General features: G+C 37.8%; 1 protein-coding gene across 2 annotated transcripts in view; it reads right to left on the bottom strand.

Annotated features, from left to right (window-relative positions):
- Positions 1–14,825, bottom strand: part of Arhgap42 (Rho GTPase activating protein 42) — a 297,464-nt gene that overhangs the window by 165,551 nt on the left and 117,088 nt on the right. For both annotated transcript variants that reach the window (XM_004661915.2, XM_045145457.1), the window contains exon 3: positions 12,432–12,493. In XM_004661915.2, coding sequence (XP_004661972.1) covers positions 12,432–12,493 — 62 coding nt within the window. The remainder of the gene's footprint in view (positions 1–12,431; positions 12,494–14,825) is intronic.

Consider the following 14,825-nt stretch of genomic DNA (forward strand, 5'->3'; position numbering starts at 1 on the left):
GACTAGAGGTATTGATTTAATGTTCCTATATTTAAATCCCAGTGTTCAGTAACTATTTTGAATATGTTCTATAGAAATTCATTTGATTGGGTTGTTATCTGTAGAAATTTTCCCACTTCTTTGCACATTATTTTAGACCTCTAAATCAACAGCTAAGTGATCAAAGCCATAGTGTGACTTCACTTACTAAAGCAGAATTTTTTCCCCGTCATAAGACCAGAAGCAGAGCAACAGCAGAAGTGGAGAACTCTGAAACACTAAGGACGCTCAGTGTTCATCCCCATGACTTACACAACCATCATATTCCTCGGACACAGCCTCCCCTTCATTTCTGTCCTTCACCCTGTATCCTATTAACCTGCTCTCTGAGCTCAGCTTGCTCCATCCACAAGGCTTGTTTTACAGCCGCTTTTTAACCTCATCTGGATCAGCTCAATCAATGCATTCACCTCTCTGATTCCAACTTCCCTTTCTGTCAATGAACCCCACAATATAAAGTAGTCACACTCACCCTCTCTGATTTCTAAAACTATCAGTGCCCTCCTGCCTCAACTATTATTATAATTAAGCAAAACCAATTTTTATACTGTGCAAATCCATATCTAAAACAGGCAAGATTTCTGTGCCACCCATTAACTTGAATCTGATCACCCAACTATACTTGATGCTAGATCATTTTCCACTACAAGGATAATCCAAGAATACATGGCGACCGGCCTTTCCTTGGCATAGCTGTGATTGTCTAACTTCAGAATCTCTTCACCACTCATAGGAATCCTTTTCTCTTCTCTGGAATAACCTGCTTCAGGATATTTTAAACCATTTCTACAAACCTGAGACCACCACAGATAACCACCTTTATCACATTATTCTCCATGTGTCAAACAAGTCTATGTATTCTCCCCAATTTCTAGTAGGTTTCCTTGGGTCCTCCCTGCCTCTTTCTCCTCTCAGAGGATGAGCTTTACTCAGGGTCTATAAAGATTCTTCAGTGTTTTGGGAACATTTCCTCCCACAAGATACAACACACTTCTGATATTCTTTTTTTTTTTAAAAAAAAAGTTTAATATATCAAAAACTTTATTTGTTTTTTCTCTTCCCTTACAAGATGACATGTGTTCCTTAATTTAATCTATTTATCAATAAAGGGGTTTATTTTTTTACTTTTTTATTATTGACAACTTCCATAATTGTAGTCAATAACCCACGGTAATTCCCTCCCACTTCCCCCTTGGAAACTCCACTCTTCATCATATCCCCTCCCACTCTCAATCAGTCACTCTTTCATTTTGATGTCATGCTCTTTTCCTCCTATAATGATGATCTTGTGTAGGTAGTGTTAAGCACCGTGAGGTCATGGATATCCAGGCCATTTTGTGTCTGGAGGAGCAGGCTGTAAGGAGTCCTACCCTTCCTTGGGCTCTTACATTCTTTCTGCCACCTCTTCCGCAATGGACCCTAAGCCATGGAAGCTGTGATTGAGATATTTCAGTGCTGAGCACTCTGTCACTTCTTAGCACCATGGTGCCTTCTGAGTCATCCCAAGGTCACTGCCATCTAAAAAGAGAAGGTTCTCTAACCAAAAGTGACAGTAGCATCAATATGTGGGTATGAACATTAAGAGAAGTGCTTACTGGGCAGTTTGGTGAGCACAGTATATACATTCGGCCAGACAGCAGGAGACATTACACCCCTAGGGCTCATGACTAACTCTGTTGTGGGTTTTCAGTATCAGGAATGTATTTCCTCCCACAGAGTGGATCTCCAATCCAATTAGAGAACAAGTGGTTTCCCCCGTAAGAGACATGCCACTATTGCACCCACTGGCTCACTTGGCTTGGCTGGCCAAATTTAAGGCTTGCAGTATCCACTGTTGGGTATCTTTACTGGTGATTTTCCTCTCTCCTGTTGAACTGCATACAGCGTAGCTTTTTCCAGATTTCTGTCAGTTGGTCTACATGGAAGGGGTTTACAGTGACCTTGCAGCACAAGTATGTGGAGTCTTCAGCAATTGAGTCTTACCATCTATTCCTTATGAGAAACCAAAGGCCTTGGCAATGGCCTATAATGTTTTGGGAGCATCAGGGACCTCCCTCGTCAACATCTCACTAAAGAATGTCATTGGAATTTTAACGGGGATTGCATTCAATGTGTAGATTGCTTTTGGTAAGATTTCCATTTTTACAATACTAAGTCTTCCAATCCAAGAACAAGGGAATATTTCCACTTCCTAGTGTCTTCTGCAATTTCTCACTTCAGCGTTTTAAAGTATCCATTGTAGACATCCTTCACTTCTTCAGTTAGGTTTATTCCAATGTAGTTCTTTTTTTTTTATGCAATTGTGACTGGCAGTGATTCTCTGATTTCATCCTCTATGTGTCTGGTGTTAGCACATAGGAAAGCTACTGATTTCTGTGTACTTATTTTGTATCCCTTTACATGGCTATAGGTGTTTACCAACTCTAACAGTTTGCTGGTACAGTATATAGGGTCCTTTATGCATAGAATCATATCATCTGTAAATAATGATAATTTGATCTCTTCCTTTCTAATTTGTATACATTTTATGTGTGTCTCTTGCTTTATTGCTATAGCTAAGACTTCCAGTACTATATTAAATAAAGGTGGAGACAGTGGACACCCTTGCCTTGTTCAGGATCTTAGTGGAAAAGCTCCAAGTTTTTCTCCATTTACTATTATGTTAGCTGTAGGTTTGTCATAAATAGCCTTTATTATGTTGATATATGTTCCTTCTATTCCAAGTCTCTGTACAACTTTTATCATGAAGAGATGTTGGATTTTGTCAAATGCTTTTTCTGCACCTAATGAGATGATCAAGTGATTTTTATCCTTCAATCCATTTATATAATATATTATATTTATCGATTTGCATATGTTGAACCATCCTTGCATCTTTGGGATAAAGCCTACCTGATCAGGAAGAATGATTTTTCTGATATATTCCTGTATTCTTTTTGCCAATATTTTGTTGAGAATTTTTACAACTATGTTCATGAGGGAGATTGGTCTGTAATTTTCTTTTATTGTTCTATCTTTGACTGGTTTTGATAACAAAGTGATGCTGGCTTTACAGAAGGAGTTTGGTTGGATTCCTTCCTTTTCTATTTTATGGAAAAGTTTGAGAAGCAGTGATGTTAGTTCTTCCATGAAGGTCTGATAAAATTCACCAGTGAATCCATCTGGGACTGGACATTTTTTAGTTGGGAGATTTTCTATAATGCTTGGATCTCCATACTTGTTATAGGTCTATTGAAGTAGCTAATCTCATCTTGATTTAATTTTGGTAGGTCATATAAGTCAAGGAAATCAAGCCAGGCATGGTGGTGCACTCATGAGGCAGAGGTAGGAGGATTGCTGAGAGTTTGAGGCCACCTGAGACTACATAGTGAATTCCAGATCAGCCTGACCCAGAGTGAGACCCTATCTTGAAAAAGCAAATATAAATAAATAAATAATAAATAAATAAATAAAAATAAATAAATCAAGGAAATCATCCATTTCTTTCAGATTTTCAAACTTAGTGGACTATATGTTCTTATAGTGTATCCCTATGATTTTTTGAATTTCTCTGGTTCCTCTTCTGATGGTGCCTTTTTCATCTCTAATTTTATTAATGTGTGTCTCTCTTTTGGTCAGATTTGCTAAGGATTTATCAGTCTTGTTTATCTTTCCAAAGAACCAAATCTCTGTTTCATTGATTCTTTTTTTTTTTGTTTTTTTGGTTTCTATTTTATTAATTTCTGCCCTAATCTTTTTTTATTTCTTCCCATCTACTGATTTTTGGTTTGCCTTGTTCTTCTTTTGCCAAGGCTTAAGGTGAAGCATTAGGTTGTTTACTTGAGACCTTTCTAATTTCGTTAACATAAGCACATATAGCTATAGATTTCCCTCTTAGTACTGCTTTCAATGTGTCCCAAGGTTTGGTATGTTGTGTTCTCATTATTATTTGGCTCTGTAAATTTTTTGATTCCCTTCTTGATTTCATCATTGACCCATTCATCCTTTAGTAGTGTATTGTTTAGTTTCCATGATTTTGTGTACACTCTATAGCTATTTTGCTATTGATTTGTAGTTTGATCCCATTGTGATCAGACAGAGTGCAAGGAACTATTTCAATTTTTCTATATTTATAAGATTTGGTTTGTGTCCTAAAATGTGGTCTATTTTAAAGAATGTTCCATGTGCTGATGAAAAGAATGTATATTCTGCAGCATTTGGATGAAATGTCCTGAAGATAGCTGTGAGGTCCATTTGTTCTATGTTGTCATTTAAGCCAGATGCATCTCTGTTTCTTTTGCCTGAATTATCTGTCAATTGATGAGAGCGGAGTGTTGAAGTCACTCACTACAACTGTGTTTGGTGTTATCTGTGACCTTAGTTCTAATAGCGTTTATTTGATGAAACTGGGAGCCCCTATAATAGGTTCATATATGTTTAGGATTGTAATGTCCTCCTGTTGGAGTGCTCCTTTAATCAATATAAAGTAGCCTTCCTTATCTTTCCTAACTGATAGTATCCATCCTTTGTAGAAAGGTGAGTTTCTTGGAAGCAATAAATTGAAGTATCCTGCTTTTTAAGCCAGTCTGCAAACCTGTCTTTTGGTTGGGACATTGAAGCCATTGAGTTATTATTGAATGGTACATATTTATTTTTGCCATTTTTCTTGTTTTGTAGCTCTTCCAGTTGGACCTTTGCTCTCTTATATTAACTAGTATTTGAGTATGGTTTGTTTTTTCTAGGTTCCTTATATGTGTGCTTTTCTTTCTCTTTAGTATGGAGGAGCCTTTCAAGCATTTTCTGTAGAGCTGGTTTTGTCTTCAAATATTCCTTTAGCCTACTTTTTTTGTGGAACATCCTTATTTCTCCATCTATTTGAATGGACAGCTTTGCAGGGTAAAGTCACCTTGGTTGATAGTTATTATCTTTTAGAACTTGGAATTCATAATTCCAAGCCCTTCTGGCTTTTTTTTTTTTTTTTTTTGAGTTAGGGTCTCACTCTAGCACAGGCTGACCTGGAATTCACTAGGTAGTCTCAGGATGGCCTTGAACTCATGGCAATACTCCTACCTCTGCTGCCCAAGTACTGGGATTAAAGGTGTATACCACAATGCCCAGCTGCCCTTCTTGCTTTAAAGTTTGTGTTGAGTAATCTGCTATGATCTTGATGGGCTTGCCTTTGGATGTGACTTTTCTCTCTAACTGTGCTTAATATATTTTCTTTGGTTTGTGTGTTTGGGAGTATAATTATAGTATGGCGAGGAGAGTTTTTTTCCAGGTTCTGTCTGTTTGTTGTTCTAAAGCCTTCTTGTATCTGCATTGGCATCTCTTTCCAAATTTGAGGGAAATTTTCTTCTATCATTTTGTTGAAAATGCCTACTATGCCTTTGTAGTGAAATTCTTCTTCTTCAACTATTCCCTGAATTCTTATGTTTGATCTTTACATGGTGTCCTAAGCTTCTTAAAATTTTCATTCATATATTCCTATTAGTTTGTCTTTCTCTTTGTTGGATTGCATTAGGTCTGTCACCTGGTCTTCTAGTTTAGAAATTCTGTTCTCTCCTTCATCCATTCTACTGGTGAAATTTTCTACAGAGTTGTTTTTTTTTTTTTTATTATTATTTGACTATGATTTTCATTGCTAATATTTCTGACTGTTTTTTTTTATTTCTATTTCCTTGTTCATGTCTTACATTGACCTCCTTATTTCATTAAATTGGTTTCCTGTGTCTTCTTTGATTCCTTTGATTTCATTTTTCATTCCTTTGATTTCCACTTTGATTTCTTAGAACATATTTATAATCATTGTTTTGAAATCTTAGGCATTTTCTATAAATAAGTCTCACTGGAGGTCATTTCTGAAGGGTTTATACTTTTTTGTGGATTTATATTGTCTTGATTTTGTGTGTTTCTTGTATTATAATGTAGAGATTTTTGCATCTTGAATTAATTTAATGCTCACAGTTTCTAATTTTCTACAGTATTATTAGATATCTAAATCAATTTGATGTTATATATCTGCAAGGTATTAGCTTAAGGTGCTAAGTGTGTTCTTAAGACTCTCAGAGTAACCACAAAAGTGACCCTAGGTTTTTGTTTGCCTACTATGAGACTATATTCTAGTAGGCTGGATGGAACAAAATAAAAGCAAATTCTAAAATTTAACTAAACAATATACACATTCAATGAAAAACAGCACAGAGTATTTATACAAGAGTAGGTATTACGAAAAACAGGTCCTCTAACAAAGTCACAGTCCCTAAGATATGTTTTTCCCTACACCCTTAATCCTGCATCTGGAACCCTAAAATTTCTGGTCTGTAGAGGGTTCCCAGGTCAGCTTGTGACCAACTGAGACCTTCCCCAGTGAACAACAAACAAGAGACAAAGGCACTCTAAATCAGAAAGCAACAAATGTGAAGCCCAAAATATTGCTTATTTAAGAATGGCAAGTCCAGGACTGGAGAGATGGCTTAGCAGTTAAGCCCTTGCCTGTGAAGCCTAAGGACCTCGGTTTGAGGCTCAATTCCCCAGGACCCACTTTAGCCAGAGCACAAGGGGGCACAAGTGTCTGGAGTTCATTTGCAATGGCTGGAGGCCCTGGTGCACCCATTCTCTGCCTCTGTCCCTGTCTCTCTCTCTCTCTCTCTCTGTCTCTCTCTCTCTCTGTCACTTTCAATTAAATAAATAAATAAAAATAAACAAAATTTTTTTAAAAGAATGGCAAATCCAACCATCCATCAGATTTAATGCATAATTTACCCTGACATGGAAGGTGTAATTAGCACTTCCGATGCAAGCCTATATGCCAGGCTTATTTGGTAAGTATTGATCTGTTGTCATCCCAGTTACCTTTTGGGACAGCTTTGGTCTCAATTATGCTGTGTACCCACTCGGGCCCCTCTTTGCTGTGCTGTGGGCTCAGATAGGCTGGCTGGGTCGGTGGGACACTGCTCTGATCTCCTATGCCAAGTGCTGTATAGGTGAGTTCCCTTCCCCAGGTCTCTGGTGCTTGCTGGCGTTTGTGCTAGTGGTGGAAGGAAGGGAGGATACAGATGGTGGCTGAAGTTCTGCTGCTCTTCATTATCCTCTTCCTCACTACACACTCTGCTGGTCCCTGCCATCCTCCCTTCATGTTTCTTGAGTTTGCAAGTATACTGGTATGAGTGGAAAATCCCTCTGCCTGGTTTTCCTGCAGCTCAGGCCAAGCCTTGTGGCTGTGGCCAAACAGATCTGGTGCCACTGCTACTGTAGCCACTTCTGCCTGCTTCTGCTTCTGTGCTTTCTAGACGTTCGGGATCTCTCCTAGTTCTCTGCTGTGGTTGATAATATCTTTTTTTTTTTTTTTCGAGGTAGGGTCTCACTCTGGTCCAGGCTGACCTGGAATTAACTCTGTAGTCTCAGGGTGGCCTTGAACTCACGGCGATCCTCCTACCTCTGCCTCCTGAGTGCTGGGATTAAAGGGGTGCGCCACCACACCCGGCTCGATAATTTCTTATATACCTTCCCTTTTTAGTAGAAGAGTGTATTTTGCTGGTATTTTTTTTTATTATTCTGCCCTAGGCTGCTTTGCTGTGGTTCCTACACCACCATCTTAACTGGAAGTTCCTGAAGTGGGTTTTTAATCCATTAAATTATAACACTATAATAAATATATAATACTTAAATAATATATAATAAATATAATATAACTATAATCTGTGCTGGATTATGTATTGTTCTCATTAACTATTTGATCAATACCTTGGCTACCACAATACTTCCAGCTTAATGTTCATATATCCTTAAACATGCTTGTCTTTTTCTGTCACAAGCTCTCCTTCTGAGATACAAGTGTCCATAATACAAAGATCTTCCTGGGGAATTTGACTTCCCTGGGTAGCTCAGAGAGTTTGTGCATAAATTATGCTTAAAGCATATAAAACAATGTCCTAGTCAGGCTTCAAGACTCATATCAAATTCATCATCACACACACAAGAAAAAGAAAAATTTGAAAAAAAATTACTCTGATCCTCTTAAGAGTTTCCATAATGGCTTGTAAGTCACATTGTATATCGTCTACTTCATACTAGATTAGACCCATGGTAAATTAATGATCCCCAAAAGAAAATGGTCACATACTCCATGTCCACCACCCTCCATGTCACTGCTAGTCTACCTTATTCATTCCCTATATGACTAACAAATTAATCTCTCCTGAATCCATATATTAGCCTACTTAATCCTCACTGTTAAAAAATCTTGGACAAGAATGGCCTATTAAGTAACACAACAAGAGTTTTTCAAGAGGGAAAACAAAGAAGGGTTTAAGACATGTTGTCCCCATCTCTAATAGTTCTAATTCTATAAGGAAAAACAATCATAGATGTCAAAAGGGTTATTTTCAAATGTAAAATATATATGAATGACTCTGACCAAGAATCACTTAATTCAGAAGGCTTTTTAATATTGGGAACAATGGTAAATCTATCTAACTTGGCCAGGACAACCTTAAAGAAGTCCTGAGACCAAAAATATATTTGTAAGCCAGGCATGGTGGCACATGCCTTTAATTCCAGCACTAGGGAGGCAGAGGTAGGAGGATCACCATGAGTTCGAGGCCACACTGAGACTACATCGCGAATTCCAGGTCAGCCTGAGTTAGAGTGAAATCCTACCACAAAAAAAAAAAAAAAAAAAAACAACTGTAGGCATACTTTTCTGTTGCTGTTGTCCATCTGATGTTGGCCAGGAGGTGATGTCAACCCTCTGCTCATGCCATCATTTTCCTCTGCCATCATGGAGCTGCCTCTTGAGTCTTACCCATTGTAAAGCACACCTGGGCTGACAGACAAGCCTCACTGAATACTACAGTGACTTTGCAAAAAGTTCCATCCCTATGGTAGATTTGGGAATTCCCAATACAGACAGAGGAGATTGTAGAAAAGTTTTTGCTATTTTGGAAATGTTTTTGAATCACAGTGATGACAAAATAGTGTGGCTGGTCAGCGTGGATGATGATACGTTAATAAGCATCTCTAGGCTCAGATGCCTGCTCAGCTGCTACAACTCTGGTGAACCAGTGATCCTGGGAGAGTGCTACGACTATGGCTGGGCAGGGTGGCGACAGCTACATCAAAGGAGGAGGAGGCATGGTCTTCAGCAGGGCGGCCATCCAGAGACTGCTTGCCAGCAAGTGCCGCTGCCACAGCAGCGATGCTCCCGATGACATGATCTGGGTCAAGTGTTTCAGTGGCTTGGGCATCCCTGTGGCCCACAACCCATTCTTCCATAAGGTTCCAGAAAAGGAAGATGGATGATGTCTGTGTTTACTAGGGATGATAACACTCATACCTTCACCATGTGCATTTTGGTGTTAGAAAAAGAAATCTTCACTGATTTTAGTATTATTTTAATAACCTAGTTATGACTGTTCTAATAACAGACATACACAAACTAAAATTATCTTTTGGCATACACCCACTGAATATATGTAACCCTTTGATAAGCTTGATTTTTTTGAAATTTTAATACAAATACTGAAGTTATTGAAGTTGATTTAATATTTAACCTACCTCCATTACACCGAAAAAAAAATATGTACATATATATTTGCACAGCCTTTAATGGCACCCAATGGCTCTATGATACCAACCTTTGGCCCTGGCTACACCCAAGACAAATTTTAAAAGGTATACTCTGGAAGGCTATTATACAAAATATAGCCAGGCATGGTGGTACACACATTTAATCTGAGCACTCAGAGGCAGAGGTAGAAAAATCACTGCAAGTTCAAGGCCACCCTGAGAATACATAATGAATTCCAGGTTAGCCTGGGCCAGAGTGAGCCTCTACCTCGAAAAACAAAAAATAAATAAATAAAAAGATAGATATGGTATATTCACCATTATCAAAGTTGTTGTATATATATTCCTGATAACTCTGCTAATATCTTGTCTGTTTTACAAGTTATACAGAAGGAGATTCAGGCCATGTCAAACACTACTGTGCCATTCGATGAATAGTTCTCAGACACCTCATATTCAGATGGTCCTGAGACAATCCAACTCCATCTCCCCGGGTACCATTAAATGCTCCCCAAGGCCTAGAAGCTCAGAAGCACAATAACCCTAAAGGTTTGCTGTGTAGTCACTTCTCATTAATTCCTTACTTTTATTCTTTCTCCTCAATATTTCCTTTCAAGACTATCTTCCTGAATTCCATCAATACCCTTTTGGAGTCCTTCAGAGTAGCTCCTCTCTGTGGAAGAGACTCTCTAACTGCCACAACTCTGTGCCACATTCAGCAGGAAATAGTTCATCATCTGATACCATTGCCCCTAGTCCTCTAACAGCAGTTATAGTGTCTTCTCATGAGAGGGGGGATGGGAGAAAATTTCACACTTGCTAGAAATCAAAAATGATATGACTTTTTACCTCTTCCCTAGACCTGTTTTTCCCCAAACAAACAGGACCCTTCCCAGGAGGGAGGTCTTTCGTAGGACTTAAACATTGAGTTTGGTCAAGTTCAGCCCCCAGAACTTGGTGCCATGGCTAACCTATTCCTGAGAAAGCCCCTAGCCCTAAGCAGCCAGTTGTCCTAGTTCACCTGAGTCTGAAGACAGCCCACTACCATAATGTTATAAATACCTTTGCAAGGGGAAGGCAGGCTCTCTGGGAACTCCCAGCTGTGGGTGAGTTTTCCTTCAACTGGGATTAGGCTGGCTGGGCCCAGGCCCAGGCCCAGACAGGAGGGACCCCTAACCCTTACCCTCCACATGGGTTCTTTATCCCCTCTAGCTTCCCACATGACAGGTGCTCCTTGAACTTTCTTTTCTCTTTTATTTCCATGATTTTTTCCCCAGACCCTCCACGTGGGATGCCTTTCATTGGCTCTGTACTTCTCTCAATAAATATAATAATTTAATTTTTTTTAAGTTTGGACAATTCTCACATGGCCTATCACAAACACCAAACCTTACATCTGCCTATGTCACAACCACCTTCTATGAAACCCTTTAAAGAGACATCAATTTCCATCATAATATATAAGTACTTTTCCCCATTTTGAGGCACCTGCCCAAGCTCATTCTCGAGGCTGCCATGCCCACTCTTTAATCCTTTAATAACTCAGGCAAAGCACCCTGAGAGTAAAGGCACACTAATACACACTGTCCTTAAATTTCTTTCTCTTACCTATTTAGCAAATACCACCACCAAGCTCTATCACCTTCCTAGGGTGAATATTCCACTTCTGTGCATGATGTGAATGTAAATAATCCATCAAATGGATTATGAGACCAATAACATCAAAGACTATGTTTCAAAAACTTTATAACCCTCCCTACAGCTGACAATTAACATCACCATCAGCATGTATTTGCTATGCCCTGGGTACCACTATAAGTGCTTGAAAACAATCCTGTGAGAGATATATTATTTAATTTTATCCCCTATTATAGAATAATGGGTCTAAAATAGAAATTTAAATATAATGGGTCCAAAATTATATTTTGAGAAGATGAAGGCATTACATAATTATGCTCTAATACTTTACATAAATTAACCCATTAACCTAGAAATTTTACTCCATTTTCCCAAACTAGCAAAATTTTCATAGTTTTCATTATCCCATTCAAATATCACCATTTAAAGCAAAATAAAGGTAATTTATATCTGCTGCACAAATGAAAAAAAAAAGATGTATCCCATTATATATCCTATTAGCTAAGGTAGACGTTTATACACACAAATCTTTTCCCAAATACATACAGCATTTAATATATATGTGAACTCATGAGGTTGTGTAGTGATAGTTATCTAATCTAGGAAACCTCTCCTTTTTTTTCTAATATGCCCAAAGTGGTATTATTAATAAATAAGTTCAGTTGGGCTGGAGATATAGCTTAGTGGTTAAGGTGCTTGCCTTCAAAGCCAAAGGACCCAGATTTGATTCCCCAGTACTCACATAAAGCCAGATGTACAAGGTGGTATATGCACCTGGAGTTGGTTTGCAGTGGCTAGAGGCCCTGGCATGTCCATTCTCCATCTGCCTCTTTCTCTCTCTCTCTCAAATATATAAGTAACTAATTTTTTTCAAAAAAAAAAGAAAGAAGGTCACTTGTTCTTAGCTTTTTCTCTCAGCCTGTATTCCTTCTTTCCTTCCTTCCAACCTAAATAAAGACAAGAAACACTATAAAGAGAAAGGTATAAGAGGTCAGGTGAAGAGATTGCTCAGTAGTTAAAGGCACTTTCTTGCAAAGCCTCATGACAGACGTTTAATTTCCTAGTACCTATGTAAAGCCAGATGCACAAAGTGGCACATTCATCTGGAGTTTGCTTGCAATGGCAGGAGGTCCTGACATGCCCAGTCTCTATTCTTCATAAAGAAAAATAAGTAGAATTTTAAAAAGAGAAATAAGGACCAGACTTACCAGTCTCCGTCTTTCTTCTTCTACTGCAATAAGTAGCCTTGCAAATTCTTTCAGTGATTGAGCTATTAAAAAAGAAAAGAAAAATATTAATCTTTCATTGCCAATGTCTAATTATATAGAAACAATCATCACAATGAAAGAAGCTATTGACTTGTATGTATACTATGCTGTGATTTTATGTTTGGATAACCATAAAAACATATATACAAATAATGTTAACAATGAATAGCTACAGATGAAAGACGTGTTTGCATTTGAGCAGTGCAAATTAACAAGTTTAAATTAACAAGTTTTAACAATTTAACAAGTTTTCTTCTTCAAAGATCCTAGAAGAAATACCATTTATGTATTTCATATATAAGATTTCACACATTCTCAACAATGAGCTAAAATATTAAACATTATTTTAATATATAAAAGGCATTATACAATAAACCTAGTATTGTGTAGGTCTACTTAGCAGCACTCAGTAATGCAAGGTCTCCCAATAAATTCCAGATGCTCAGGGGACACAGACATTTAAAATCAAATCTATACTCTGAAGGAATCACTTTGTTCCCACATCCAGGATGCTATACAACTAGGTGGTTGGAAGGAACCCAACATCACTATCTTGTAAGCTTGTTAGGAGAAAAGTGGACTCTTGGGTCTTGCATGTCTGTCTTATCAAGATCCTCAAAGAGTGTCTGCCTTGCATGCACAAGATCCTGGACTTCACTGTCAACATGAAGGAGGGGGTACAAAGCACTCTTTTAGAAAGCTATCTGCACCAACACTGCCCTGCTGAAGGACACTCATCTAAATTAGAAAAGAAAAACATCAAGAATTCAAAACCAGTGGGAGAACAAATCAAAAACAATAAATTAATTTATGGTGAGTTATAATAACACAATCCCAAATAATCGTAAAAACCTAAATCATCCATGTCAATTTTCATGTTGAATACTTAAAATCAATAATTAACTAAACTCATAATGTCTGAGTTACAAAAATGAAACATAAATAATATGAAAAGAGAAAATATTTTTGTATGTGTTTTAAGCCTTCCATTCAATGCCTTTATTCACTAAGTTCTTTGTCTTTCCTTCCACCCAAACTTACAGAAAAAACATGTTAGGAAAGTAAAAGTTTAAAAAGTTTGCCAGGTGTGGTGGCACACACCTTCAATCCCAGCAGCTGGGAGGCAGTAGTAGGAGGACTGCCATGAGTTCAAGGCCACCCTGAGACTACATGGTCAATTCTAGGTCAGCCTAAACCAAAAAACCAAAAACATAAATAAGTAAATAAATAAAAATAAAGGGGAAAAAGAAGAAATTTTGGTGTAAATTCTGCAATATAGGTAGGTAAGTAAGGAAAAGAAATGAAGAGCTTTGTAAACAGAACTCATATTGGAGAAGAAATGTTTGCCATTCCAGAAATTGAAATTCAAAGGACATGGCTGTGGCTCAGTAGTAAAGTGCTTGCCTAGCGTATGTGAAGCCATGGGTTTGATCCCCACCATGCCAAAAACACTAAATAAAACTTAAAAACTGAAATTCTAGTCTAATATTTATTTTTCCCTTTTCAAACCAAGTATGTTTTACACTGACCAAGCTGGTGAGAAATGCTATTATACAATATACTTTATATTAGATTTTATTCAGTTGCCATAATAGAAATCAAAGGATAACTTGGGATAAACACATCAGAATAAGCTTAAACTTTCCTTTGAGTTTTAGAAAAGTGGTATTTTAATATCTTCAGAAATATTGATATGACAATAATACATGACAGTTTTAACAATAAGTTAAACATAAAACTGCTTAATACTTAATATAAAAATGTCTGATGGGGTATAATCTATTAATTTTGATACTTTATGTGAGTCAAGAGAGCTGTCTGATGATGTTGGACTGCTGTCTCCTAACCCAGCTCTGCTACTGAGCTGAAGGGGAGGTCAGCCAAACTCTGGGAGATGACAGGCAATGGTGGAAGAGAAAGCAGTTAGAGGGAAGTCAGTTATGGCTGCAGGAACTGAAGGCAGCAGGCATTTCGTCAGGAGAGAAGAGAAAACTGGGCACTAGCTAAAAGTCTCTGTAAAAGCACGGGAGGCCCAGATTATTATTCCGTGTTCCCAGATCTTTTTAATAAATGTCAAAACGGTACCTCAGATGCTTTCTTTACCAGAAGCTACCAAATGAAATGCTCTAACAAAACACTGGAATAAACCAAGAGAAAATCAGAAGCAGAAAAGAAAATTGGAAATCCAGTATAGCATGGGAGCCAGTGATGCTCTCAGAGTGACTCAGAGACACCTAAGGAGAACAGATGCTCAAATGGTCCAGGGAGAATCTTACTTTGACTGGAACCAAACAAAGGAGCCTTAGAAAATACACCCTTAGTGAAAGGAATAGA

This window comes from Jaculus jaculus, chromosome 3, assembly GCF_020740685.1.
Source record: "Jaculus jaculus isolate mJacJac1 chromosome 3, mJacJac1.mat.Y.cur, whole genome shotgun sequence".
NCBI classification, from domain to species: Eukaryota; Metazoa; Chordata; class Mammalia; order Rodentia; family Dipodidae; genus Jaculus; species Jaculus jaculus.